The sequence below is a fragment of the Patagioenas fasciata genome, chromosome 2, assembly GCF_037038585.1.
Source record: "Patagioenas fasciata isolate bPatFas1 chromosome 2, bPatFas1.hap1, whole genome shotgun sequence".
NCBI classification, from domain to species: domain Eukaryota; kingdom Metazoa; phylum Chordata; class Aves; order Columbiformes; family Columbidae; genus Patagioenas; species Patagioenas fasciata.
Genome location: NC_092521.1, coordinates 16,971,911 through 16,998,952, shown reverse-complemented (window position 1 = coordinate 16,998,952; position 27,042 = coordinate 16,971,911). Strand labels below are relative to the sequence as shown.

Below are 27,042 nucleotides of genomic sequence, written 5' to 3'. Positions count from 1 at the left end.
TTTGAAAGTCTTTTTTTAAATGTCACTCTGGTGGAATATCTGAGAGAGCTGTCTAACCTAACACACATATTGTGAACATGAGGCGAACACAAACTGCAGTTCAGAAGACTACTGTAACTTTTATTCTCATTTTGTCCACGTCAGGAACTGGCTCTTACCACTACTTTCCTTTGCTGCCCCTTGCATTTTTAACTCTGGCAGTCTTCTCTAAATGTTCAAGTTTTCCTAAAACCAACAGGAAAGTAACATGATGCCACCAACATCCATAGGATTCAGTTGCGCAGCTGAAGAAGACTGCTGGAAGTTTGATGGTTTCTTGAGAGACTTACTGAACTCAATTAAACAAAACCTAAAGCGTATTAAATTATTGTTTGTTTCAATCAACATTCAAAATGCGCTGCGTGTTGTAAAAGCAGCGAAGGCAGCATGGTCCACATAATAGTTTACACTCTTTTTGCTAGAAAATATATTACCCTCGGAGGGGATTTGCCGCCTTGGTTCCCCAAGTGTGCTGAGGTGCCCCTGGCTCCAGCCCTGCCAGGCAAGGTACTCGCACTGGCGGGGGAAGGAGTGATGGGGAGGAGAGACGTCTCTCCACTTCAGCTCATCACTTCTCCCCACAGCTCAGTCAGTGCACTTGAGAAGTTTGCCTTTTGCAGATAGAAAATACAACCGATTGTGGGGGGAAAAAAAAAAGAAAAAAGCGGGCCCCACTAGAAACCGTGTAGGAGTGCCGGGATGTCTGAGCGCCTCGATTTGCAGCAGGGAGGTAGATAAACAATGCTCCCGACACGTCAAGCCCCCTTGGGGAGCCGCTTGCGTCCCAGGGCAGCGCGGCGGCGGGCAGCACCCCGGCGGGCAGCACCCCGGCTCCGACCCTGGTCGGCCCCGGCCCCGGCCACCCCGGCTGCCCCGGACGCGGGTCGCCCATCGCCGCGCAGCCCCTCCATCCCCGGCCTCGCCTCCATTCATTCCTCCCGTCCGACAGGCAAACACGCGGGTAACTGCAGCGGGGAGCAGCCCCCCGCCAGCAGCCCCCGAGGAGGAGGGAAATGGGGGGGAAGTGAGACGCTCCACAAAGTTGTGGCAGGCAGGGGAGAGCCGAGCGTGGGGACGCAGGGTTGAGAGCAGAACTTCGCCTTTAAGAGGGAAAAGTTTTACGTCTCTCTGCGCTCTGATCTCAAAAAAAAAAAAAAACCAACCAAAACAAAAAATCACCACCACCATCTCGCCTTTTCCTTCGGTGTGACCGGGAGGGACCCCGAGCCCCCCACCCGACGCACCATAGCTCCGCACCCGGCCTCCCCCTGTGTGTCCCCGGCAAGAAGGAAGAAATGGGAAAGAAACAAAAAAAAAAAAAAAAAAAGAAAAAAAAAGAAAAAAAAAAAGAAGGGAAAAAAAAAGTTTTTCCCAAACTTACTACTCTTCATGATGGTGTCTCTGTGCCCCGCTTGTCATGATCCCCATTAAAACTTCCAGCAGCGGCAGGAGCGGCAGAACTGTGAGACTGCAGCTCATCGGATGCGAACCCTCTTTGCTCGTCTTCTACTTCCACCCCCCGCGTCTCCCTTCCCCTCCCCCCGGAGCGTCCCGGTGCCGGGGAATCGGCGACCGCGGAGATAAGGCGCGGAGAGGCGCGGAGGGGAGGGCAGAGCCGCACCAGCCCGCGGCCACCGCCGCCGCTCCCCTCCCCGCCTCCGGGCCAGGGGGCTGCTCCCCTTGCCCGCCGCCGCCGCTGAACTTGACCCTCCCGACTCCAGCGGGGCTACCGCGGTTTTGAAGTCGCCAATTTCCAGCCATCACACATGGCTTTGACCCACCGACGGGGGGAAGGGGGGCGCGGGGGGGGGGATGCACCAAAAAAAGCCTGTGAAATCCGAGCAGTCCCCTGCTCCCTGTGATTATGCCCGGCCCCGCTTTTGTTGATTTTTTTTTTTTTCGGGGGGGGGGGCGTATTTTTGGGGAGGGGGTGCACCCGTGTTTGCCCCCCACCCCCCCCGGCACACGCCGCGCCGCCGCGGGCTCCGCGCCCCCGCCCCGCGCGGCGCCCCCCCCCGCGCCCGCCGCCGCGCCGCCCCCTCCCGGCCCGCCGGCCGCGGCGCCCTCCCCGCCGCCGGGCTGCCCCCGCCCGCGCCCCCCCGCGCCTTACCTGTTGATTAACCGTCAGCAACAGCCCCGGCAGCCTGGAAGATGGTGGAGCCGCGGCGTGAGCCATGAACCGTCTCCTGCTGCCGGCGGAGTTGGCCGCGGATTATGTGGCGGTGGCCGGGAAGGAGGGGGTGGGGGGGGCGGGGGGCCGCGGCGCCGCTGCCTCCCCTCTCGGCCCCGCTCGGCGGGGAGGGGGCGACGGGTCCGCCGGCCGCCGGCGGGCGGTGCGGGGGCGGGGGCGGGGGCGCGGCGGGGCGGGGGGCGCGGGCCGGGGCACGGCGCGGCGGCCCCGCCGGCGGCGAGGCGGCGGCCTGGGAGCGCGGGGCGGCCGGCGCGTTATCAGGACTGTTATCGCTTGTCAGGACCTCCGTCTCCCCGCATTACGTCAGTTTCAAGACACCAACACTATTAATATCAAAGGAGCCTTCGCGGAGGAAAGCGCCACCCCAGACGGAGCGCCCTTAAAGAGACAGTGCAGGCGGCCCCGCCGCGCGGCCCGCGCCGCCCCCCGCCGCCCGCCTCCGCCCGCCGCGACGCGGCCTCCGCCGCCGGGCCACGGCCACGGGCGCTCTCGGCCCGATCCCGGGCAAGCGGAGGCCGCGGAGGGGGCGCGGGGACTTGGGCTAAGTTGGTGCAGGAATGGCCCGCAGGCCAGAGCCGCATCCCGAGCGCGGCCCGCGGGAGGCTGCTCTGCCTTCTGCTGTCACTCGGACCGGCTGCTGTCGTGCGAGGGGGCAAAAATGGGGAGGAAAAAATAAAAGGCGCTGCCCACGCGCGGCAATAACTGCCTCCCTCTGCACGGGGCACGGGGGGTTGTGCGGGGAAATGTAGATTTAGTATAAGCGCTCTCGTCCCTTTCCTATGCCCCAGCCCGTTTCTGTGCGGGTGTTGAGGCGGCTGGACAGACACTGTCCAGGTTTGGGGATGAATATTCACCGGTACTGCCTCTTCGGTGATACCCATTGCAACTCAGCCGCAGGCTGCTCCGAGAAGACCCTTACAACTTTTCCTGCCTGTGCAGAACCTTTTCAGTTCAAAATACTCCAACTTCTCCCATGCTACAAATTGCCAGAGGTCTGTATGTTAATGTAAAAACACTCTCCAAGGAGAAGCAGTATATAAAAGGTTCCTGTGAAAGCGTTTTAAAATCCCAAATATAGTAGGCATTAAAAACTATGTAACCATTTGTTGGGCATTTGGACACATTTTTTTCTGCTGTTAGGTGACTTCACATGGCATGTTTTTCTTCCTATGCAAGTCGTGTTAAACTGATTTCGCATTAAAATAGATGCATTCTGCTTCCTTGCAACTACTAACACATTATACAAGGGAGAAACTAAAAAAGAATTAAATCATTACAGTGCAAGAGATGAAGCTGCTTCCCCCCAAATGTTTGAAATTACATAACTTTTTCCTTACAATTTTGTTCTCAAATACATGGTGAAATGTAAAGCCTAAAATCTTCAGAGATACATGCTGACGCAAATGAAACCCTACTGTAAAACGTATGTCGTTTACAGCCCTCTCTCCAAACTTAAATATTCTTCAGTAAATGTTTAGTATAATCCACTGGCAGATCTGTAATGTAAGTCACCCAGTAACACATTTCCCCTGGAAGTTCTGTTGTAGCATTGTCTGATAGAGCGCTTTATGAATAGAAAAGCAATAATTCACATACAAGAGGTGAACTTGTCATGTCGAAAGTGGAAGGGAAAATATACTTGCACACAGTAGGATCCCTGAGATGAGGAGAGGAGAACTGACAGATTATGTGTGGGACTCCCTCTATACCCATCAGCAGAAAATCAGTTTTGAGCAGCGGAGATGTTTATATATGGAATGAGAGAAAAGTAATAACAGAATTTAAAGTTTGTTACAAAGTCTGCCTTGATACTTGAGTCCCGGGGCCACGGTCTGTAGCACCTCACTAATATTCGCACAGAGAAACTTTCCTGAATTCGTAAACCTTTACTTTTTCTCAGACTGCAAGTGCCATGGCTGAATTATAGTTGGAGAGGCAAAGCACTTTTACAAATTTTAGTGAATGCAGAATTCTGAAAAACAAGTATTTTTGTCCCATTCACAATGATTCAAACGTATTCTTTTCTGCAATTTAGACTTTATTATTGTTCCCACGTATGTCAGCCCCGAGTAACTGTTAACTTGGCACATCTTGTATATGAAGGGTTAAAATCAGCAGGTATTTTGTCTGATGACTTGGCTAAGCATCTTACAAGCAGGGCTTGAGTGGAAAATATTTAAACAAGGGTTATTCCCCTTTGCTCCTCTGCTCTAGTGAGACTTAGAAATGTCTTTTTATTATAAACCAAGAAATGATGCCCCCCACACCTTAAATCCCAGCCAGTTCGTATGTGTGGCTGCAGCTTTCCCAGATTTTGTTCACATTATGACAGAGAAACCATGAAGAAGATCGATAACAACAAAAGCACAGGTTTCAACATGTTTAAACCTCGGTAACAAACACACCTTTTCTCACCTGTAGAACAATATTAGAGAAATGTATTTTTAAAAGGCATGAGCCTCTCTGTGCATGTGCTTTTAAACTGAAACCACAAGAGCCGTTCATAAGCAAAGATGAGAAGGACAAAATATGTCTTCATAATTTCAAGTAGACAACTCTAATGAAATACTGTATCTCTCAGAAAAAGTTTGTTACCGTATCTTGTAAAAAATGCTTACATGATACATTCTGCATTTCAAGTTAAAATAAAGCAGATCAAGAAGATGTCAATATCAATCTCTTTATATTCACCACAAAAGAACTGTACGGAACTTAATAAAAGCAAAAATATTTTCATAAACTTTTTCAGGCAAATTATTATTTATGAAATAATTTACAAAGAAAATTTTTACCTCATGGCTTAGATACATTACATATGCTTATGATTGACACAATATGTTCAGGCTCAAAGGCCCATATAGCCTTTTTTTCTTTTTTTTTTCTTTTTTTTTTTTTTAATCCTAGTAGGAATATTTCAAAACAACCAACTAATTCATGAAGTCGTACAGTGATTGTTTGACAGTTGTTTCTAATATAGAAAAATAAGTTATGTATATTGTTTTCATTCAAATATTTGTTGATTTGTTGTTAGAATCCTTTGACACTGACATGCCACAAATTGCATTTGGAGAAATATTGGAGTTCTATTTTCATTTATTATCTTCTGCTGTCAAACATTTGCAAAACCACTTAAAGCAAGTTTTATTTTACTTTATGCAAAAGTCAGAGTCTGCATGATAGTGGATTGTTGTTGAAATAAAATGACCAGTTTTCTGTAATAGATAAGAGCTGAGAAAACGAAAGAAAAGCAGCGAAGTGAGAAGATGCAGAGAAAGTGCTGCTTCCATGAACAAAGTATCTTCTAAATAATCCTCCATCTTTATTTACACTCAGGCACATTCTCCATTGAGGGAGAATACAGAGGCCAGTCACAGTTGCTTCTTGAAGGAAAACAGTATACCAGTCATTGTTTATCGAGATGACATAACATGCCTTTTTTGCCTTTATTGTTTAATGCAGTTTCTCTTTTCCTGTAGTTTACTCAGCGTAGATACAAAGAGGGATTAACAGTTAAGCATAAGCATACTTGTTTTACAATTTCAGCCTTTTAGTGCATAACTTACTTACTTAAAGTACTAGAGCCTATAATCACAATGATTTTACCTGATGGAACATGCATTTCAGAAATATAATCCAACTGTTTACCCTAACACGTCATAAATTGCAATTCTTTACAAAAACCTCAGAGATTGACATCCCTTGCTCTTAAATGCCTGCTGCTTTAGCACACATCATCAAGAAAGTATTTCTGTATTATTCTCCCTCCAGTTGGTAGTATATCACATGAATTCTAAAGACCATTTTCTTATACTGTCTTCAATAATGAGCATTTTGAGGAGCATTTAGTTATGTGTCTGAGGCACTCCAGTGTGAGTTTCTTGGGAATATAAACACGGTAACTTGCAGGATTTCTGCAGACCCGCTTCTTTTCCTTGCACAACTTTTGTCACATGAAATCATCGGGAAACTTTTGTTCCTTTTCTTACACCCTGCACAGAGTCAAGTTTCTAAACTTCAAGTTGTGCGCCAAAGGCAAAAAACTACCACCGATTTTCAAAGAAATGGGACTGGGGACCCTAATGATGTGGTTGAAACGTCTCTGAAAAGAGATTATGCGTTGTGATAGACAGGGCAGTGCTGAGAACAGCCAATGAAACAGCATGCAACAGAAGAGCTAATACCATGGCATCATCCCAGATTCAACAGATGTTTTCTAGGGGGATTGGATATCTGGTAATGGGAAATGGAACCTTTCTCTTCTATGTCACTGGTTTTAACACAGGCCAGTAGTGATGGAAAGTCAGTAATATCCGATGCTTGTTTGGTAGCTTTCTCCACTGAGAGCTAGAAAAATGTCCTCCTGACCGTGGCGCACCACGGCTGGCCGGGTCCCCAGCACCCCGGTGGCACTGCTGGCAAAAAGGACCTTGCACAGAAATGCCGGGAAACCCTTTTCCCTGTGAGCGGTCTCCTGGGGAGGGATGAGGAACACCATCCGAGCATAGACTGTTCCTGCTAATGGCATGTCTGCAGATAGTTAAATAACTCTGGCAGCCGCAAAAGATAATTTATCACTTTACGCTATCATAAAATCTACTAGAAAATTAAAAATGCTAAAACACCAGACTCCCTGAAATCATTTACATGCAGGAATCCACATAATTGTACAGATTTTGATCTTAAAAATGCTATATAAAAGGCATTCATCCAAAGCTCTGAAAAACCTCACATGCACATGCACATACATATGGAGTAATATATAATGAGTGTCTCCCAACAAATATCAGTAAAAGGGGTGGCGGCGCTTCTTCACAGATTTCAACTGCAAGTCCAGCAAATCAAAACAACCTGAGCCCCGGGTCCTGTCCTCACCCCCAGGCAGACAGAGCCACCACCTCTCCCTGCCTCAGCTCCATATTCTTCTTGCCTTCAGCATTTGCAGCATTTCTGGGAAGGTTAATCTGGATCAGTTCAAAGTGCATGGAATTCAATGGGAAAAAAGCGCTATACATGAGTTTAGTCATCTTTACACCAGGTCCTATATGCAAGTGTTTTTCAGTCTTATTCTAGGTTTGTTGCTATGAAATTGCGATGTTCTGGACATAACAATATTAAAACTCACTACAATATCTTCTAATATAAAGCAACAATTTTGTACAATAGAGATATTTGGCTCAAAAGGAGTTTTCTTTCATTTGTTTTCTTGTAAATCGTTTTTTCTTTTCCATTTATTACTTCTCACCGTGTTCAAATCTTTATTTTAATGTGACAGACTACAAGCAACATTTTTATTGCAGAAAAGATTTAGTTACATAGACACCGATGCAAGGTCTCTGATTAAGTTTAAGAAAAAGAAATATCTTTCAAATATATATATATTTCGCTTTGAAAAAAATTGCACATTCCATTACAACATGAACCTCAAATGCATAGCCACAATACGTGGCCCAGGAGGTGCAATAAAAGCTATTGGGAATCTCAGACACACAATGCATTGGTAAAAGCACCAAGATGCTGTCACTATTTCCAGTTACAAGTGGAGGGAAAGGCACAAAATGAAGGTAAATATGGCAACATAACTCATGGTCTTTGGTGGTCTCTATCAATCTCCTATGAAGCTCTTTCAACCACACACACAAGGACACACAAATAACTACTTTCAACCAAACTAATATATCTGACTTTCAAAGCAAGCAGTGCTTTGTGTAAGGAACGGCTTGACCTTAATCCAGCTTTACCCTCTGTATCACGAACCAGTCCATCTTGCAAAGACGTGATCTGATGAACCACTGCATGCCAGGAGTGATTACTGATAGGCAGAAATTTGCCTTGTGTCAGCTCCTGAACTTGGACTTGGGGATTTTTAGAGCAAGAGGAAGAAAGGTCAGCTTGTTGACGGAATCAGAGAACCACAGAATGGCTGAGGCTGGAAGGGACCTCTGGAGGTCATTTTGTCCTACCCTCGGCTCAAACAGGGCCACCGACAGCCACTTGCCGTGGAACCAGTTCCTCCATTTGGAGACTTCATACCTCTCCAGTAGTCTACACAACTGCTACAACTTGTTCCTAACCTGAGACAACTGGAAGGAGCTTTCTAATCTGAGTGAGAAGTGCACTCTGACCCGCTTTCTGTCTGACCTCTGCATAAGAATAAATACACATCCACAACTCTGAAATTTAAATATGTTACCTCTTTTAATGCTTGGTCTTTGGAAACAGGTAACCTGACAAGAATGCCACCTTGGCTAACACTAAGGCTTGTTGACACCAAGATTAATGTAAACCGCATCCTTTAGTTGTGAAATGGCAGTGCCACTGCCTTTGGTGAAAAACATGAAACAACTGTAGGCATCCTTTAAACTTATTCAGGAGCTTGCTTAATATTCCTCAGTGATTATCAGCCTTGAAAGAGGATTTCTTTGGAAACAGTCATTCCTTTTGGGAAGAGCACATCAACCTACACAAGTGACAGCAGACTTAGGTCACTTGGTTCTACTCTCACACTTAGAAACCTCATTTCTGTTTATACCTCTCACTCTTCGTGAGCTGGATCACATGCCCACACGCAAGGTTTTACTGAACACAGTGTGAATCAGGCAAAAATAATGCTGATGGATCAGCGTTCGTCTATACTTGAGGTCCTGATGTGGTGAAGTGCAGATCATGACCCAGAAAACATGTGTGTCCTTGTCTACTTTAATGCCTGAACAAACTGATGCCACAGAGGGCAAAAATAGTCTTTACTACTTCAATATTTTTTTTCCTCCTTCCTGACTCCACTGCTTTTTGTTCCTTTCATTGCTCACATAAAACAGACAGTTATCTTATGACATACTAAAATATTTATGTGTTAGACTTCTTATTTAACAATGGCCAGAAATACCCTTAACAGGCTGGTGAAAGACCTGGATAGTTTTGGCAATTTTGCTGTATATATTCTATTTTTTTTCCATTCAGTGTGTGCATCAATGAAACAAAACCCAAACAAAAAACATCCCATTTCAAACCCAGTAACGCATCCCTGACCAATCCCTTCCCCCTTAGTTCTTTAGCATTACAAAATACACTGATATTATTGACATTAACATGCACATTGAACTGAGGACCATTAGCTATTTTTAAATAAAGGAAATAAAGCTATGTGCTACATTATGACTAATATATGAAAGAGTCACTCATACAGTGACTTGTAAATACAACATTTGTGATTAATAGCTTTGTATTTGTGGAAAGAGGCATCTTTTTGAATGACTGGTGAGTAGGATATGGGGAGAAAATAATCTGGACTATTTAGAAATCAAAGCAGTAAAAACAAATGCAGAGATTTTGAAACATATATCTAAGAAAGGGTTAGGTGACCTTCATGAGCCCTTAGTCACAGAAGCCAGAATGGCTTGCACACGGGAAGCATCCCTGGAGGTAATTGTACTGGTGCCCTATTTCTCCTTGTCAGGAGGTAGAGACAGCCCAACCATCAACCCAGAGATGAAGTGAGCAAGCTGCACACTGTGATGCAAATTCAGATGAGTAAATTCAGTGCACTGAAAAGTAAACTGTTGTTTTTTGATGAATGCAGGTGATGCAATACACAGAGTGAATCCAGACGAGCAATAGGATGTATGTTCTCAAGAGCAAACACAGAGAGGTTAACGCCTTGGAAAGTCTAGAAAGCATGCGCTTGTTGGAATCCTGCACATCACTTTTTGATGTGACTTTTGCAGGCGTAGCTGAGGGTATGAATCAAAAGAAGGGACTCAAGTATGAAAATGGAAGTGCCTGCCTGAAATAAGCTGCGAAAGGTAGCTTTTAGGGAGACGTGTACACCTAGGCTGTTAATCATGACAAGCAGCCCAATGAGGCTATAAGGCAGAGAGAAATAAACAAAAGGATGCATCAGAGAAAGTAGCACTTCTCCTACAGCAAATTTCAAGCATCATTCAGACTCTTGAAGAGATGCGTTTTAACACAATCTGTGTAAGGAGAAAGTCCTATTTTTCCCTTCCTCTCTAATGCCCTTATTGGAGATATGCAAGCTTTAAAAGAAAAATAGGCTACTTGGGAAGGGCTCATGCATAGCAAATTTGTTTTCCCCCTTCCCCATCAACTCTGTAATTACAACCATTCAGACAAAGCTGGTTTTCCCAGTAGGACTGGCTGAAAACACACTTCATTTACATGGCCTAATTGGGCTTTTTTGGCCAAGGTTGTTCTATACACTGACACTAGAACTAGGTACTTAACATTGAAAAGTACATTATTGTGGTATTGAAGTTAAGGATTTCATTACTTTGAAGTTAGAAAATTCAGAACAAAGGTGTCTTCTTTAACATTAGTGCTTCTGTAGTGTGTATATGCATAAGAATAATATTGGTAATTATATTGGCCCTGAACAGTTAAGAGCCTGAAAATTAAACAGGCAGTCATTTTATTTTCTTCTTTCTCTATGAAAGAGATAAAAAAATGTAATTTAGATGAATAAGCTGTTACATGAAATGTTGGATATGTAGTCGTGTCACCTTCAGAAATGAGTACAATGAGCAAATCAGCTGATTTGTGAAGATCTACTAAGAACTGATTTAGGAAAAAATCAGCTGCTTCTATATTCTGCTATTGGTATTATGTAAGAGTTGGTTATTTTTACTTATTATTTTGTTTGTAACTATCTTGTCTCACTCAGCAAGACACACAGTTCATGAATATGTATCTTATAACCTTTTCTAAGCCAAGTGCACGAGTTTAGTTTCAGGGCCTTCCATATTGTACATGTCCTCTACAATCAGAGAGGTTTTGCACAGTCATCAGTGCAAACTCAAGCCATGTCTAGAAATAAAATTTGCATAAATATTTCACCAGGCCTTCGTGTAGACAAGGTTCCTGGAGCTGAACCTGTTTTTCAGCATATTTAATTGCCACAGTAATTAGAACATGAGGGCTCCAATCCACAAAGATATTTGGATGCCTAATTCTCATTAATTTCAATTGAGAGATGGCACTTAAATCTCTTTATGGACATAGAAGACACAGAAACCTCAAGAATCTTATCTGTTCTAAAACTCCCAGACAAATATTGCTATCGGCTTCTTCAGAGCAGCAGGAATTTCATTGTAATTTTTGATGCAGGTACATCTTAAGCAGAGGAAATTATATGATACCAATGGAGGCCGCATTTGTCTCTCACCTCCTTTCCATCCAGTCAGCCCTTTCAAACTGCAGGAAGTTCCCAGATCACAGGGTGCCTTAGGAAACTCAAAAAGCAAACTAAGATATTATCTGATGAACATGGAAAGATGAAGCTGGCACGTTATGTTCTTTTACGATCTAATCCTCAGATGTAGAGAGAAATCATGATCCAGACATGAGCCCCTAAGACTGAAGTTTCTGGATCTGCATGTGACTGTCCAAGTCTGGGCTGATGCCTAAAGGCTGGACCTGCCATGCTGTCCTTCTCTTTCCAGCCATGCACCTGTATCCCTTCACTTGTGCTGTGCCAAAATTCACACAACTGCATTGTATGCCATAAAAGGGAGCTGATCTAGGTGAATATTACTTTTAAAATCTCTTTTATTGATTGCCAATTCAAAAATACACTATTTGGGACAGGCAAAAGGGTGGGACTTTGTCATGAAACCACAGCCAACCTTTGGAGACGTCTCCACAGCCATCTGTGTGGGCAATAGGGAGAGTGATGAATACCATCAGCTGCCTTTGGAAGGAGTTTCTCTCTCTTCACCCCTTAATACTGAAGAAGCCCATCCTCAGTTTAAGTAACTGGGGGTGTTATTTATGTGACATCAGTACACACCCAGAGTTACATGATTATTCGTAATCTCCTCAACTTTCTGCTTTAAAACTTCAGTCTGGGCTTTGTCTTGCTGTGCTGTGTAACTGTAGTGATACTTGCTAAATTAATGTTAAAAATAGGAGAAGTATATCTCTCAGAGACAGAGCTTAAAGTGAGAAGAAACCATTACAATCTCTGGTTTGCCTTTCTGGCCACAGATTACTCAATACTGGCTGCACTAGGTTTATAACTGCAGTGTCAAGATATATCTTTCTAGAGATGTCTGTCTTGATTTAAAGACTTCCAACGATGAAGGGTTCACTGCACTCCTAGGTAAGTTTTCCAGTGTTTAATTAGCACCACTCTTAAAAGTGTCCCTAACCTGATTTAGTATAACTTCAGCTTCCAGTTCTATTTTATTTTATTTACCTGTTTTATCCAAATGAAACCCACTTTTCCATGTATGGGCTTATAGACCAGAGTTTCATCACCAATTACCCCTCTTTCCCATAAAGCAAGCAAACAAAGTTTCCTTCACTTCTCATCCTGGATAATTGCAGTTACTTTTTCTGAGTCTTTCATCATTCATGTAAATACATTTTGAAGTAGAAACACTACAACTGGTCAAAGGTTAAGGTTTTTCTTTTAGCTTTCAAACTGTAGTAGTTATCTATACTTCATAAGTATTTGAGGTTCACATATTACTAATACAAACATAAAATATCTGTCCAAACAAGTGCCTAGGGATTTTTCTGTTTCTTTTTTTTTTTTTTTTTAATTTAGGTATATTTAATGATCAACAATTAATGTTTTAAAATAACTTCTCACTCTTTGTGGGAAACTGACTTTTCTTTCTTTCCTTTTTTTTTTTTTTTTGTTAAAGCAATAAAAAGCTTTTTGTGATTTGTTTTCTTTGATTTATGTGTTGAAATTGGAAGAAAATCTTTCACGACTTTGAAATTACTGAAGTAAGCACAGCATACTTCATCCTCAGACTTCTTGTGGCAAAAGTCACTGTAGTCTAATTTACTAGAGGCCCTAAAAGTAAAAGATTTCCTTTCTAATGGTAAGAAATAATCAGTCATTAGTTGTAGTTTCTGTTGTAAGTCTGGGCAGCAATGTCACTAAATAGTACAGAGTCACATTTTTTACTGGCTATTATTACTTGAGTTTAAACGAGAAGATCCTAGGAAGGTTTCTGCCTGCTGAGACACCAAGTTGTAATCTTTCAAATGAAGCCAAGCTAATAACTATGCCCAAAGCAAGACAAATCTGTAGGCTCCAACTAGGTTAGTGACTATTACACTCCGCATTTAATCTTGAATATGATAGATAGACAGGTGGGAGTGGGACTAAGAGGAAGATTTGAGCAGCAAGATAAACCATTCCTATAAGATGATAACAAAATTCTGACAGCATCTTGACCATCTTCACACTCAAGCCAAAGTGAGTTGAAGTAATTTAAGCCTTCTGAAGCAGCCACAGGTAAGGGTTGCACAGCTTTTCTCACAGCAAGAGCCGCAAAGCCAGGACACCCCCATCAAACAGGCTCACAGTGGGGAATTTGAGTGGGGAAGAAGGGAGAAGTCAGAAGGCATCCCTTTGCTGCAGCGAGAGAGAGCAGGTGTACAGCTGCCTGGAGCCCTCGCGGGGCACTGCCCGTGGCATTGAGAGTCCGTGCCTCTTCGATGGAGGCAGAACTTGCTCCTCTCGCAAATGAATGTGAGGTGCTTCACACACCAAGTACCCATTTCTGCATCAGGGTCAGAAGATTGCCACCCCTGCCTGTGCTGGCGGCCGGCATTTGTGAAGCACCCACTCCGCTGGAGTGACACAGGTGACCAAGGTGCCAGGGCAGTGGCTTCCCAGTCATTCCCGATGGCTCACAGGCTGGGGCCTTGTAGGCTTCCAACATCTGACTGCCAACAGAAATGTGCCACAGCATGAAACTTCAGCTGTGGGTGGCACAAAAACCACAAGCACCCCACTGTGCCACCAGGTCTCATTCCAGGCCACTGCCATCTCTATAGCAGTTGTTAACCAGTCAGTCTCGGACCCATGCTCAACGAAAGCAGCTCATGTGGTGCTAACAGAATGCACGTTTCTAGTTCGTCATGGTTTTGCAGAGAATATAGTAGCTACTTTTGCTCCAATCTGAAGCCACTGAAAACTGAAGGTATTTGGAACCTTGGTCTTTTTTGAGGACAAGGTTCCTGGGATGGCTGGGCATACAGCAGCCATGAGTGTCTGCTACAGAGCTCACCAGCCCAAATGGCATTTGTTTACACAGGTGATGGAAGGGATCATGAGCACAAAGGACAAAACAGACAGCACTTCCAGTGAACAGATACAGATGTCTGATCACTGAAGACGTTGCCACACTGGCACATTCAGTGGCACATTCATTTCCATGCTTTTCTGCTTTTGTTTGTTTGTCTGGGCAAATAAGTTAAGAAACTTCAAAAAATGAATTGTTTAAATATCAAATATAAAATGTGACTTATTTCAAACAATGTGTGTGTTTCAACCAGCTCTTTGACATTAAAAAGGCAAAAAGCATATTTTGTCTCACAACCTGCTTAAAACAAAACAAAAGGTAAGTTAGAACTCCTCACAAACAATGAAGGCAATAAATACAGTAAATTACTGTTTTATGTGAGACAATATACTAATGTTGACTGAAGCAATGGAATTAGAAAACAAACTCCCTCTGGGAACAATTCTCACACCCCTGTTTTAGAAGGAAGCAGAGTTTACTCATAAATAATTTAATGCATTTACTCCTGCTAGACTGGACTGACAGGTCTTCCATATTGTGAAGCTTTGTTTCTCTGATAATTGCAAACTTTTTGAACTGAGAAAGCTGTCAGCTAAAAAGGTCTGCACAGTCACTGTAGGACTATCTAGGAACATATAGATGTGCTATATAACATAGTATTACTGGTTTTTTTCGGTCATGCGGGTCACCCGTTCATAATAATAATAATAATAATAATAATGATGATAATAATAATATTCCTTCAGACCTACTTTTCCTGCTTATGAGTATGAAAATAATCTCCCATTCAAAGTCACATAACAATCCCTTAGCAACTGTAACAGTTCCTTACATGGACATGCAATACCAAGGAAAAGACACATTATTATCTGTTTTTTTAATGCAGTTTAGCAACTAGAATAAAAAAGGAGACAAAGCAGCTGAGTCTGTGAGCACAGCATGATAACCTCTGCTGCACAGTACAAAAGAACCAGAAGAACAGAAACAAGAAATGCATAAATTGTGATCCCTGTTACCTGCCTCAGAAAGCTGCCTCAAAAATATTGGACTTTGCACCTAGATTTGTTTACACTTCCTCTTCCCGTCAATTTTCATGCCATGTTTTTACTTGCTTTATCCACAGTGTTGATGTATTTTCTCTCAACTCACAGGAATAGATTGAATTTAGAGTTTGTCAGACCTTATGGCTTTGGCACTTAGTGTACAGAGCTATCATAATCAATGGTGTCTTCTAATCCCCTTTATTTTTGACCTAATCTTTCTCTATTAACCACTCAAATGCATCTTCGTATGCATGCTCTGTACTGTCTAGCCCTAACTTCAACCTTCGTTGTGGCTTTCCTTCTCACAGGTGACTCTCAGGCATCAGGGCTACCCACAGATTTCCTAAGACTCAAGCAGAGGAGAACTTGGAAACTGGTTGCTTGACACAGAGATGAACAGTAGGAATTTTGGCACTGATTTTTCCCAAAGTTTATTATTCACGGTCGCTTATTCCCTGTACGGTCGGGGCCAATCTTGGAGACCATAGGCACAGATCTGTCAGCATTTCAGAGCCTCGTCTAATCTGATTTGTAGCTGTGCAAGACTGCTATTTAGACTGGTCACTAAGTAGCTGCAAGCCTCACTCCGACCTCAGGAGACTATTGGCAGCGTTGTGCAATAGTAGCCATGGCACGGGGGGAGGCCGGCGTTCCCGGCACAGCTCTAGCACTTCTCCTTCCTGTAGAGCTCCCCAAACCACTCCCACCGGTGCAGGACCTACCACGCTCCCTTTGCTACTCACTGCAACCTAGCAGGCTGGAGGAAGATCTGATGCTGCTGCCGTTGCCACTGCAACCCTCCCACGAATTCCAGCAGGGAAAGACAGTGAAAATTATCTGGGAACGAGCTGAATCAGCTTCTTTCGTGTCAGCGCCTTGGCCGCACCCGCTGTGTGGCCAGTTCCACCCAGCACTCATCAGCTTCTGAGTAGGAATTGGGGGAAGCTTGTGTGTTTGTGGACTTCCCTCCGTGCTGAGAGGACAATAATCTGAATCTGGGAGTGAAAGGACTAAGTTAGGTATCTGCCTTGGGTTCCTCATAGGCAAAGGCTGGATCTCAGCACCTCCATGGGATACTGCAATGAGTTTGTAAAGGCCTCCAGAAGAGATACAGTTGAGAGGTGCTGATTCTGCCCTGTTCAGGATTTACAGGAAACTGGTCAGCGGCTCTTAGCGCTGGAGGGCCCAGCCTTGTAAATTCCTTGGTCAGTAGTCATGTGCCACATTCTTCTGAAGACTGGCAGAAAAGTGCAAACCTCAACAGTCATCTCAGGATCTGCCTCTGCAAAGAAAAACAGCGGCCCAGCAGCTGGTGGCCCCCACCTTTTACACTTATAAATTAGTGATGCTTGTATGTGCTCAGGAACCATTTTACAATCGCGATCCTAAAAGACCTGGGGCACACACACCTGAGTCTAATCACAGTGCCTTAAAACATTTTTAAGTATGAGGAGCAAAGGGTTGAAGACTTGCTTATGGGCACTCATCTGAAATGTGTGATGCCAGCTCAGCAGCTATCACCATTTTTGAGCTGCAATATCTCTATCTCTGTTGCCCCACCCCAACAGGATTTGCACACAGTGTTTCAGAGGGGAGGAACAGATATCTGCACTAAGGACTGCTCAGGATGGAATCATAGAATAGTTTGGCTTGGAAGGGACCTTCAAAGGCCCAACCCCCCTGCAATGAGCAGGGACATCTTCATCTAGATCAGGTTGCTCAGAGCCCCGTCCAACCTGACCTTGATCATTTCCAGGGATGATGCATCTCAGAGCAACTTGTTACCAGTGTTTCACCACCCTCATTACAAAAAAAAAAATCTTTTATCTAGTCTAAATGTACTCTCCCTTAGTCTAAAACTGTTACTACTTGTCATATCACTCATCCAGGCCCTGCTAAAAAGTTTGTCTCCATCTTTCTTATAAGCCCCTTTTAAGTAATGAAAGGCTGCCGTAAGGTCTCCCTGGAGTCTGCCCCAGGTTGAACAACTCCAACTCTCTCAGCCTTTCTTCACAGGAGGGGTGTTCCATCCCTCTGACCATTTTTGTGGATCTGCTCCAACAGGTGATAGAACCATATCATAGAATAATAGAATGGTTTGAGTTGGAAGAAACCTTAAAGACCACCTAGTTCAAACCCCCCTTCCACTACACCTTCCACTAGACCAGGTTGCTTAAAGCCCCATCCAGCCTGACCTTGAAACAATTCCAGGGATGGGACATCCACAACTTCTCTGGGCAACCTGTTCCAGTGTCTCACCACCCTCATGGAAAAGAATTTCTTCCTTATACCTAAACTAAATCTGCCCTCTTTCAGTTCAAAGCTGTTACTCCTTGTCCTATCACTACATGCCTTTGTGAAAGTCCCTCTTCCCTGTAGGGCCCCTTTAGGTCAATTTATTTCCTGTGCTGAGAGCTCCAGAGCTGAATGCAGTATTCCAGGTGGGATCTCACCAGAGCAGAGTAGAGGGGCAGAATCACCTCCCTTGACCCGCTAGCCACATGCCTTTTGATGCAGCCCAGGATATTGTTGGCTGCCTCATTGCTGGCTCAAGGCCAGCTTTTCAGCCACCAGTACCCCCTAAATCCTTCCCTGCAGGGCTGTTCTCAATCCCTTCATCCCCTTGCCTGTATGGATACCAGGAGTTACCCCAACCCATGTGCAGGACCTTGCACTTGGCTTTATTGAAGCTCGTGAGATTTGCAAGGGCCCATTTCTCGAGTTTAGTAAAACCCATGCGGTATCCAATGTCAAAGCAAATAGCAATAGCATGTTGAATGACTGGTTTGTTGTGTCTGCTTCACATAGGTTAATTTAAAAGGATCCTCATCCTCCTATTGTAACCTTGTTTCCTAGAAATGTTCTGGATTGGGCACATTTATGGTGTTTTCCTGGTATGAACGTTCCTACATTTGTCAAATACAGCACATTGCTGCCACTGATGTTTTAGCTTGTGTCTTATTTAACTGATTATTCAAACTTGAACTGGATACAGAATTGGTTAGACTTACTCTAAGTTTTGTTATTTTAAATATATTAGGGTTTGTGTTTGATAGGATCTAGAAGATACAAGGACTTGCTACAGAGGCAATAATGAGTCATTGAGAGGTTTTTCATCTGACAAAAAGAAATAACCGATCAAGGTTTCATAGAGGAGCATTGTGATGTGCCTGTCTGATATACATAACCCTGTGCTAAAGAGACTTTTGAAAGAGTTCCCGCTGCTATTTACTGGGTATCAAATTATATATATGTGCTTGTTAAGAGAATAACATGTGAGTTTGCCTGTAATCATTGTAGCTAATATTATACCTCAAAGACTAAATGTAAACATTTCTCAATACATTTTCAATGTGTTTACTTTGCTTATGTGAATGTACTTCCTGTGTAATTATGGGCATTTTCATCCTGGGCCTTAAATTTACAGATAAGCTTAGTCTCATTGGTTTTACTGAACTACTAGAAGCTCAGCCAGTGTATTTTTTTCATACATGGGAAAGAAAAACATTTTAAATGTGAAAAAGTGATAATGGAACTACAAGAGGTAGCAATCAGGGCTTGAAACTCAGAAACTCTAGAGGCATGCACTAAAAGATTAAAAAAAAAAAAAAAAAGAAAAAAAGAAAAAGACTTGATTTTAAACTTTTAGCTTTACCCAGACTCCCAAGGACTGGGAAAGTCCTTCTGATATATGTCTGAATCATGCCTATATAGGGTTTTTAATCATTACATATCAGAATTGTCACAAGAATACAAATGTTCTCTGTTGCCACTTTCTGGAGTCACAGACACAAAAGCAGGAATCAAATATAAATATTAAAGCTGGAAATATTCAGATTTGTGTATCTAAGGTAAAATATTCCTAGAATTTAAGAACAGCATCAAATAAGTGATTATCTAATATACAATGACAACGTGGGCTTAAGTATTTTTTCTGATTTAATTTTTGTTTCATCTCCAACAGCTGTGGTTTAGTAAAGTGTCCAACCCCAATAAAAGTAATTCCTGTGATAGAAGCTATACCACAACACTTGGCACTTCATTCGAGTATTAAAAACATGTTCCATATTTCTCATGGAATTTGTTTAGCCTCTCTTTCCAACCGTTAGATCGTGTTATGTCTGCTAGACTAAGAAACCCTTTATTATCAAATTTTGTTCCCATCTGCATATATATATATTTCTATCAAATCAGACCCTTTATGTTCTCCCATTTATCTTAACACCCTGGGAACCCTGAGCTCTTCTCTCCACTAGGTCCTGCAAAGCAGAACTGGACACAGTAATGCCACTGCAGTGGTAATTTAACCTTGACAAACAAAAATTTTCAGAATGGCTTTTTGACTAAAGCGTTGCTGTCCCAACTCATATTAAGCCGACTATTCAACTCAACCATCTAAGACTTTTTCAGACCATGACCTCAATTCTTTATGGATTACTTTCCTTGTTCTTGTGTTCACAACATCGCATTTTCCCATCCTGAAACATTTTGGTTCACCACAACTAGCCTACTAGGTCATTCTGTACCAATGGCCCGTCCTCTGTGTTATTTATCTTCCTTCCAGTCTTTGCACCATCTAAAATATATAACTTTGATATTCCACCCAAGAAATGGCTAAAAGCTTTATAAGTAGCAAGCCAAGATAATTGCTGCTTGGAAAGACTCAGTAGAATCAGAGTTTCCTGATTTGTTAGTACAGTATCAGCTTTATTTTAGTCTTCTCTTCCCATCCCCCCTCCACTCCCACCGCCCAGTGTTTCCTAGCCAACTCTTTAGAAGTTATTATATACATGTTTTTGGACTTGCTGATTTTAAAATGTCTAATTCTAGTAGCTCTGTTTATCATCATTCTTCCTCACTCTTAAAGTAGAAAGTATTCCATTAATACATAATACTATCACATATTTTTCCTTCAAACATAAACCATACACACTTATTTAGCACTTTTGCTCTTTCTTCATTGGTCAAATTTTGTTAGTAATCAATCAACACTGTCATTTTGATTCCGTTTGCCCTTAATACTCCTAACACATTCTTTTTGTTACCTTTTAAGTGCACTGACCTATTTTCTTCCTGAGCTATTTTGCTTTCCATCTCAAAATTGTATACTTCCTAACTCATTTATTGTCACTGCTATCATCCTTCTGTTTCTTCGTATAAGCAGATAGACAGCTTTAGATACATACATGTGGGAAAAAAAAATGAAGGGTATTTCATATTGTCGTAATCTTTACAGAAGATTAATTTTCCCTTTAAGCCAGACTTTTTCTAATCCTCTAGACTTCCTTTTCAACTTGAAGAGTGGTGAAATCACTAGTAGATTCAACCAGTAGAACAGCTTCTGGAATAGTAGATTAACTTTTAGTGCTTCTTCTGGATAATTATTTATATTCCTCTGTTTATTTCCACCCCCACCCCATCTTCACGCACAGGGTAGTGTTTTCCATGCAGAAACAAACATGGCAGCAGGGGAAACCAAGGTAAGTACTAATGAAATGGAGGTATGATGCCAAATATATAATTAGATGTGATTTTGTAGTGTAGTAGGCAGCACAAGAGTGTAAGTGGCGGAAGTATCAACTGTGCAAGGGGACGTAGAGTGCAAGATTATTTCCATATAGCTCTGCTTTGACCATGGACAAATTATTATATTCAGTCTTGGGCACCTCCTTAGTAATTTAGAAGGAATCCAGACAAGAGTGACAGAAATGATTATACACTGATCAAATAAGACTGAGGCTACGGACACGTGAAAAGAGCTTGAGGCTTGAGCCTGGAGCAAGCTGTATCATTGCATCTTCATACAAAGAAGCTAAGCATGATTATATGTATGCAACACAATGTAAATGCGTAACTCTAGACTATCTACAGAGAGTTACATTTAAAAATTTATGTTAAAAGCATGTTCAGGTTGCAAAATCAAGCATTCAAGTGGTAGGAAATCCATGCTCAATTTTAATACAGTCCCTTTGTGAATATTCATTATGATACAGCCTGTAGCTGTATGATCCATCAACAATGTATTTTTCAATACTCACATCCTGGTTCGTGTTTACCTCCTCTTGTCTGATCCCTGTTTCGGTCTTCTGCTTGCCACATCTCCCGCTTCCCCTATATTTTATTCTCTCCCCCATTCTCTTCCTGAGACTTCTTCTGTTTGCCCATAATCTTTGCTCTTTGAGCCTTTCTTTCTGTTCATACCTCTTCCTTCTGGTTTTCTCTTAGCACTTCCCACCTTCCTCATCTCTCCACATTAGTCAGATCATTTTTCTTTACGTCTTACAAACATCTTAGCAAGAGGAATGCTGAGAACATGAAAAAGCCCAATTTCGTGCTCTCACGCATGATATTGAGGCCCACAAAGGCATGAACAGCCGGGACAAAAATTACAAAGGCTTTTTCTACCCTTTCAGCTCTCTTAAAGAAGCTCGATCACTCAAGGGGAGGCACAGTGGTGTCAGAGTTCTGCTTTGTTGAGCTTGCAGAATTAAGGTAGAAATTTTGAAGAATGTAATCAGCATAACAAGGGTCTGTCAAACCTGTGTAAGTAGTGGATTTTTTTTTTCCCCTGAAATTGCAGAATTTACAGAGATGACAAAAAACTACAGGCCTTGTGCTAGGGGGTCATCCTCCCCAGAAACCTAAAGTCAAATGTGGGATGCAAGGTGTGTATCTGTTACAGCTTGTCAAGAGAAAGGAATGTATTTTTTTCTCTCTTGTGGCAGATTTTCACCCCTTAATCCAGGTCTCAGAGAAGGATGACTTGTGCTGTTCAATACTGTCCAAAGAAATAACCTCAAGACATTCATGTAGAGAGTAAAAATGCTGCCCAAATGATCAAAGTTAGGCTTAGCAGCATGAAGCAACTCTTTAAAACAAGAAGTGATGGGCAGCCATAATTGTAGATGGGTCTAACAGCCCTACCTATACCACTGAGAGAAAAACTGGCGACACAGTGGCTTAAGGGAAAACATAACACCCTACAAATATCTGGCAGGTAAAATGGAAAGGACAGAAAGACATTATTTAGGATTCCCTGAGTGGAAGTTATAGCATGAAACAGTGCTATGAAATAAGCTCATATGGGAACTAATGCAAACTCTCTAAATTTTTTTCTGAGCAAAAATATGAAGTGTAGCACAGGGAATCATTTTGCACTGAGGAGGAGTTGGACTGGATGATCTATTAGAATTTTTCCATCTCTTTCTTCTGTAATTAATGGTAGAAGATTTACCAGCAACCAAAAGGGAAAAGAAAAAAAAAGGTTCGCTCACCCTGTTCATCCAGTCCCTCTTTGTCTCATTAGGTGGAGACTCTGCTCTCCTTACGTATCAGAATGTATCAAGAAGATGAAGAAACATCTTCAGCTGATATTATAAAATAATTGCAGACCTTAATGGTGCAGTTGGCAGCAAAAGGCAGCCAAGCTTATTCCTGTAACTAAGGAAAGAACATTTAATGGAAATCCACGTATGATAAGATTAAAAAAAAAAATCAAGACAATACCTTTACTGCTGTGTAATTTATGCAGTCACTTTAGAGAAAAGAAAAAAAAAATAGAAGTCCAACTGTATTTTAATGGCTGCATTACTGCATTAGAAATGGACAGGATTATAGTTTACAGCTTTTATACTGCTTCTACACCTTGTAGAGAAATATACTATAAAAATTTTCAATTATAATTTAAGGATTTAACTTCTAATCTAATCTTCTAAGTGAAAGAGTCTTTAGTTCTCCACACCTACGTTCTTTTGGATGGGTGAGGACAGCATGAAAAGTATCTCCTAAAAATGAATAACATGCAGTCTGCTCGATTTTTCCATCTCACTCTTTCCTTCCTTCCCGGTTCTCTAAGAGACCCTTATTTTATGAAGTTAAATAGTCTTAGTTTGTAACAACTTACACATTCTCAAAGAAAATTGTTTCCTGATAGTAGAATCTTCAATACCAGCCACTTCAGGTGGAGACAAATTCCTTTTGGGGATTAAACACATTTATAAATAATACCTTACATAACTCTTACAAAAGACTATACTCAATCATATGTGGCCAGCCTCCCTCATCTGATAAGATACATGATAAAAACTTCTTATGACCCAGAGCTGCAAGACGTTTAGAGCCTCTGTCAGAGACCTGGTAGATGGGGAGAGTCTGGAAGTAGTTTATGGATGAGAGATGGCAACTATTTCCCAAGTGGCCCAGGACTGGAGTAACTGGGTCTCATGCGAAGCCCAGAGGTGATTTGCTGGTGTTGGTCATATCTCTCTTCTTTCTACAGAGGGGACTCAGGTAGCTCAGGAGGCCCCACAGTAGGAAAGCCACTATGAAGAAAGTCAGAAAGACCTTGCATGAGATCATACTCAAATGTGTGAAAACTGTATGTACCTTGAGTGTTACAGGCTGGGTAGTGATCTACAAGGCAATAATAGTAATCTACCGTTACGGAAGAATATGAATTATCTTTACAAATATTATTTTTTGAGAAGTTAAAAAATACTACATCCCCCAAAAATAATAATTATGAAATAATAAATAATCTCTAATTTAGAGATGAGTAGAATAACACTAGGGGTTCACAGACCGTTTTTTCCCACCTCCCAGCAACTTCCAACCTCAGTAGTGGGCACAGTGATACCTACTGGCATTTCTCAGTTTTCTGTCATGTAACATACCACTTTGAACTGACCTGTGTATCAGCAGTGGCAAATGTGGCACAGAATTCCTCCTGAGTTGAGATCATTTCCAGATTTTCTGCTGAACAAATGAACCTCTGAGAATTTTAGCTTGAAAGTCTTTACTGTCTCAAATTTCTTGTTATTCTCTATTTTCTAACCTATGAGCTTTCCTTTCTGTATTATTTCATTATGCAACTACAGATTATAAAACTTTACAATATACATTTTACTTGTACTTGTAACTGCATTCCTGTTTGCCAAAAGTACTTCTTAAATTCACCTTCTTCCACAAAGTCTCTCATCTCTGATCGATATAAAAAGTATGCATCATTTTAATTCGTATTTATTAAAAAACCAAACCTACTCTGCTCTGAGATTAACACATGTTCAGATCACCATATGCACAGTCTGTATTTAAGGTCTGTCTGTCACAGAAGTTCCATATTCAGAAACTGTGTGTTCCTGTTATCTTCTACATTGGGCTAAATCAATGCAATCCTAAAACAATTACAGTTGCAAAAGCCTGAATCCTGAAGATCACACAGAATCCTAATTGAAGCAAAAGCAAATAATATAAAAGGAGTTTTGTAAGAATAAAGGAGAACATTGACCAGAAAATGATGCCTTGATTTTTGCTTCCTCTGGCTATCAAGGACACGAGTGAAAATCCGTGGGGCAGTTCCAGGAAAATAATTGTTTCTCTTTGTGGAAGGAGCAGGTTTGCCTCATGGATGAGGAGAAAGCTTGTAGCTCCCTGCTCCACAGACTCCTTGTACTGTGGGTGGCTGCTGTGTCCCATGCCCAGCACTGCTCCTCTGCAGGGTCTGGAGTGGCTGGTGTTGGCCAACAACTGTTGTTGGGTGCTTTTACCATCTGTACATGTTGATAAAATACCATAGGTGTGCAGATACAGGACCAAGGTACTTTTGCAGGGGCAAGTTCCCTGAAAATCATTATAGATAAGAGGGTGGGAATGGAGGAAGAGCTGAAGATCTGGTGTGTTTCTAGTTCCCGTCACTGCTACTGTGGGAGTAAGCACTGAAAATCCTAGCAGTCCCCCCACTTCTTAAAAGTCATCCCAGCTGAAACTGTGTCTTGGCAAGGTGTCGGGACTGGCACCAGGATCTGAAGAGGTGAACAGGAAGCTGGTCAGGATTCTGCTCTCAGCCGTTTGGGGCAGGAATTCTCAGTATGTGGCCAGATAATAGTAGCTGTATTAGTACATGAGGGAGAAAAGTAGGCCTGCTACATAGTGAGACCTTTTTACATCAACAAATAAATCATAATACAAAGACAGCAAGCCCCAAAGGTCTTTTATTCAGGTGTTGTTTTTCTATATATATATATTTTTTTTTTTAAGTAATTTATCTCAGGTAGACTCTGTTTAACAAAAATATTCTTGGAAGACAACTCAGCAAGCATATTTAACATTAATGAGATTGGGAAGAATAATTTATGTACATCAGAAAAAAGGAAGCCCAAAAAATCCTAAGAACTGAACGCAAGCCAATTCAAAATTATTTAGGATGTTGTGCAAGTTACAACAGTACGTTCCGTGACTTGTAGCCTAATATCAAATATCATGAGGAGTCTTTACAAAATTAAAGACCAGACACTGCTCAGCATGTTAGATCTATGATGAATATGAATCAGTTCCACTCTCTTTTCAGCCCTGACCACCATTCCCTTGCCAACTGACTGAAGTTAAACTATACAAATTAAATGCAAAATGAGAATGCAGTCCATAGGACACATTAAAAAACCTGTAACTTCAGAAATGAAAACGAGATCACTTCTCTTCCCATCTTAGTCTGTCATCCACGTCTGCTCTGCCAGGTATCGTGTTATATTGTATCTTTTCTCAGTCCACAAGACAGTAGACTTATACGTTATATATCTGTTACAGATAGGCACATTCATAGTCTAAAATTCACAATAAAGCTAAATACAAATTCCAGTCCTATTGCAGAATGCCACCTTCCACAACAAATAGTGTACCAAGTAATAAAAGACAGCTTCCTCATATTTTTTTTTCCCCCTTGGAGAAAGTCTCTGTTTCAAGGTACATTAGAGTATTAGACTTTGGTCTTAGAATAATGAATAAAAAAATGCTGAAACTGGCAAAGTTCAAACTGACACATTTATAACAGTGAAAGTAATCATACTGTGAATCAGATTTCCAAGGGATGTGGTAAATTTTCCATAATTAGGGATCTTTAAGTCAAGACTGGATATCTTATTAAGAGGAATATTCCACTTCTATTATAAATCCTTAAGCCTAATGCAGGAATAAGCTGGCTAGAGCTGTATGGTTTAACTTATGCAGGAAAGCAGACATCATAGTGATTTTGTGTGAGTTTAACATCTATGAAAAACAATAGTAATGGTAAAAATAATAGCATTACAGCTATTTAAGTAGTTAAAGTTACTCATCGGAGTCCAGAGTTAGTCTATTATTTAAGCACTTTATTTTCAAAGCTACTAGGAGTCAAACAGCTTTCGATGGACTTTATGGACAACATCCTATAGCAAACAGAAGTCAAAAAAGGGAGTTATTCTACATCAATCTATGGAAACAAAACAAAACAAAACAAAAACAAAAGCAACCAAAAAAAAGGTCGAACGAAAACAAAATTACAACAAAAGAGAAAGTAAATCAAACAAAACTGATGAACGCAAGGGAATTTCAAGCTCCAAATGCTGAGAAAGCATTTGTAAGAAAAGGAAAGAAAAATCAACTTCAATTTCAGGAAAGTAGTGGGGATCCTTATTTTATTACAATAATACTATAACAATAATAATGAGCACTTTTTTTTTTCCTTAAGAGATAGCAATTCACTAGAAAATCTACTTGGCACTTTTCTCATCATTGCCATTTATAAAACGATGTTTTCTTAATTAAGATGATCTACTACCAGATGAAGGCAGAAAACGTTTTAGAACAAACTATTTTACTGAAGATGTAGCATGAACTAGCAGTCCATGGAGATGTAGATGAGGAGCTTTGGGGTAGAAATTTCAAAGGCAGTCATTGT

General features: G+C 41.8%; 1 protein-coding gene across 7 annotated transcripts in view; it reads right to left on the bottom strand.

Annotated features, from left to right (window-relative positions):
• Nucleotides 1-2,274, bottom strand: part of TRPS1 (transcriptional repressor GATA binding 1) — a 216,033-nt gene extending 213,759 nt beyond the window's left edge. For 5 of the 7 annotated variants that reach the window (XM_071803843.1, XM_065831818.2, XM_065831823.2 and 2 more), the window contains exon 1: nt 2,150-2,274. Coding sequence is in view for 1 of the 7 variants with exons in the window: in XM_065831821.2 (XP_065687893.1) it covers nt 1,421-1,430 (10 nt within the window). In the remaining 6 variants the exon portion in view is untranslated. Of the gene's footprint in view, nt 1-1,420; nt 1,812-2,149 lie in introns of those variants that run through there. The other 2 variants (XM_065831819.2, XM_065831821.2) reach the window with 1 other exon arrangement.
• Between the last annotated feature and the right edge of the window lie 24,768 nt (nt 2,275-27,042).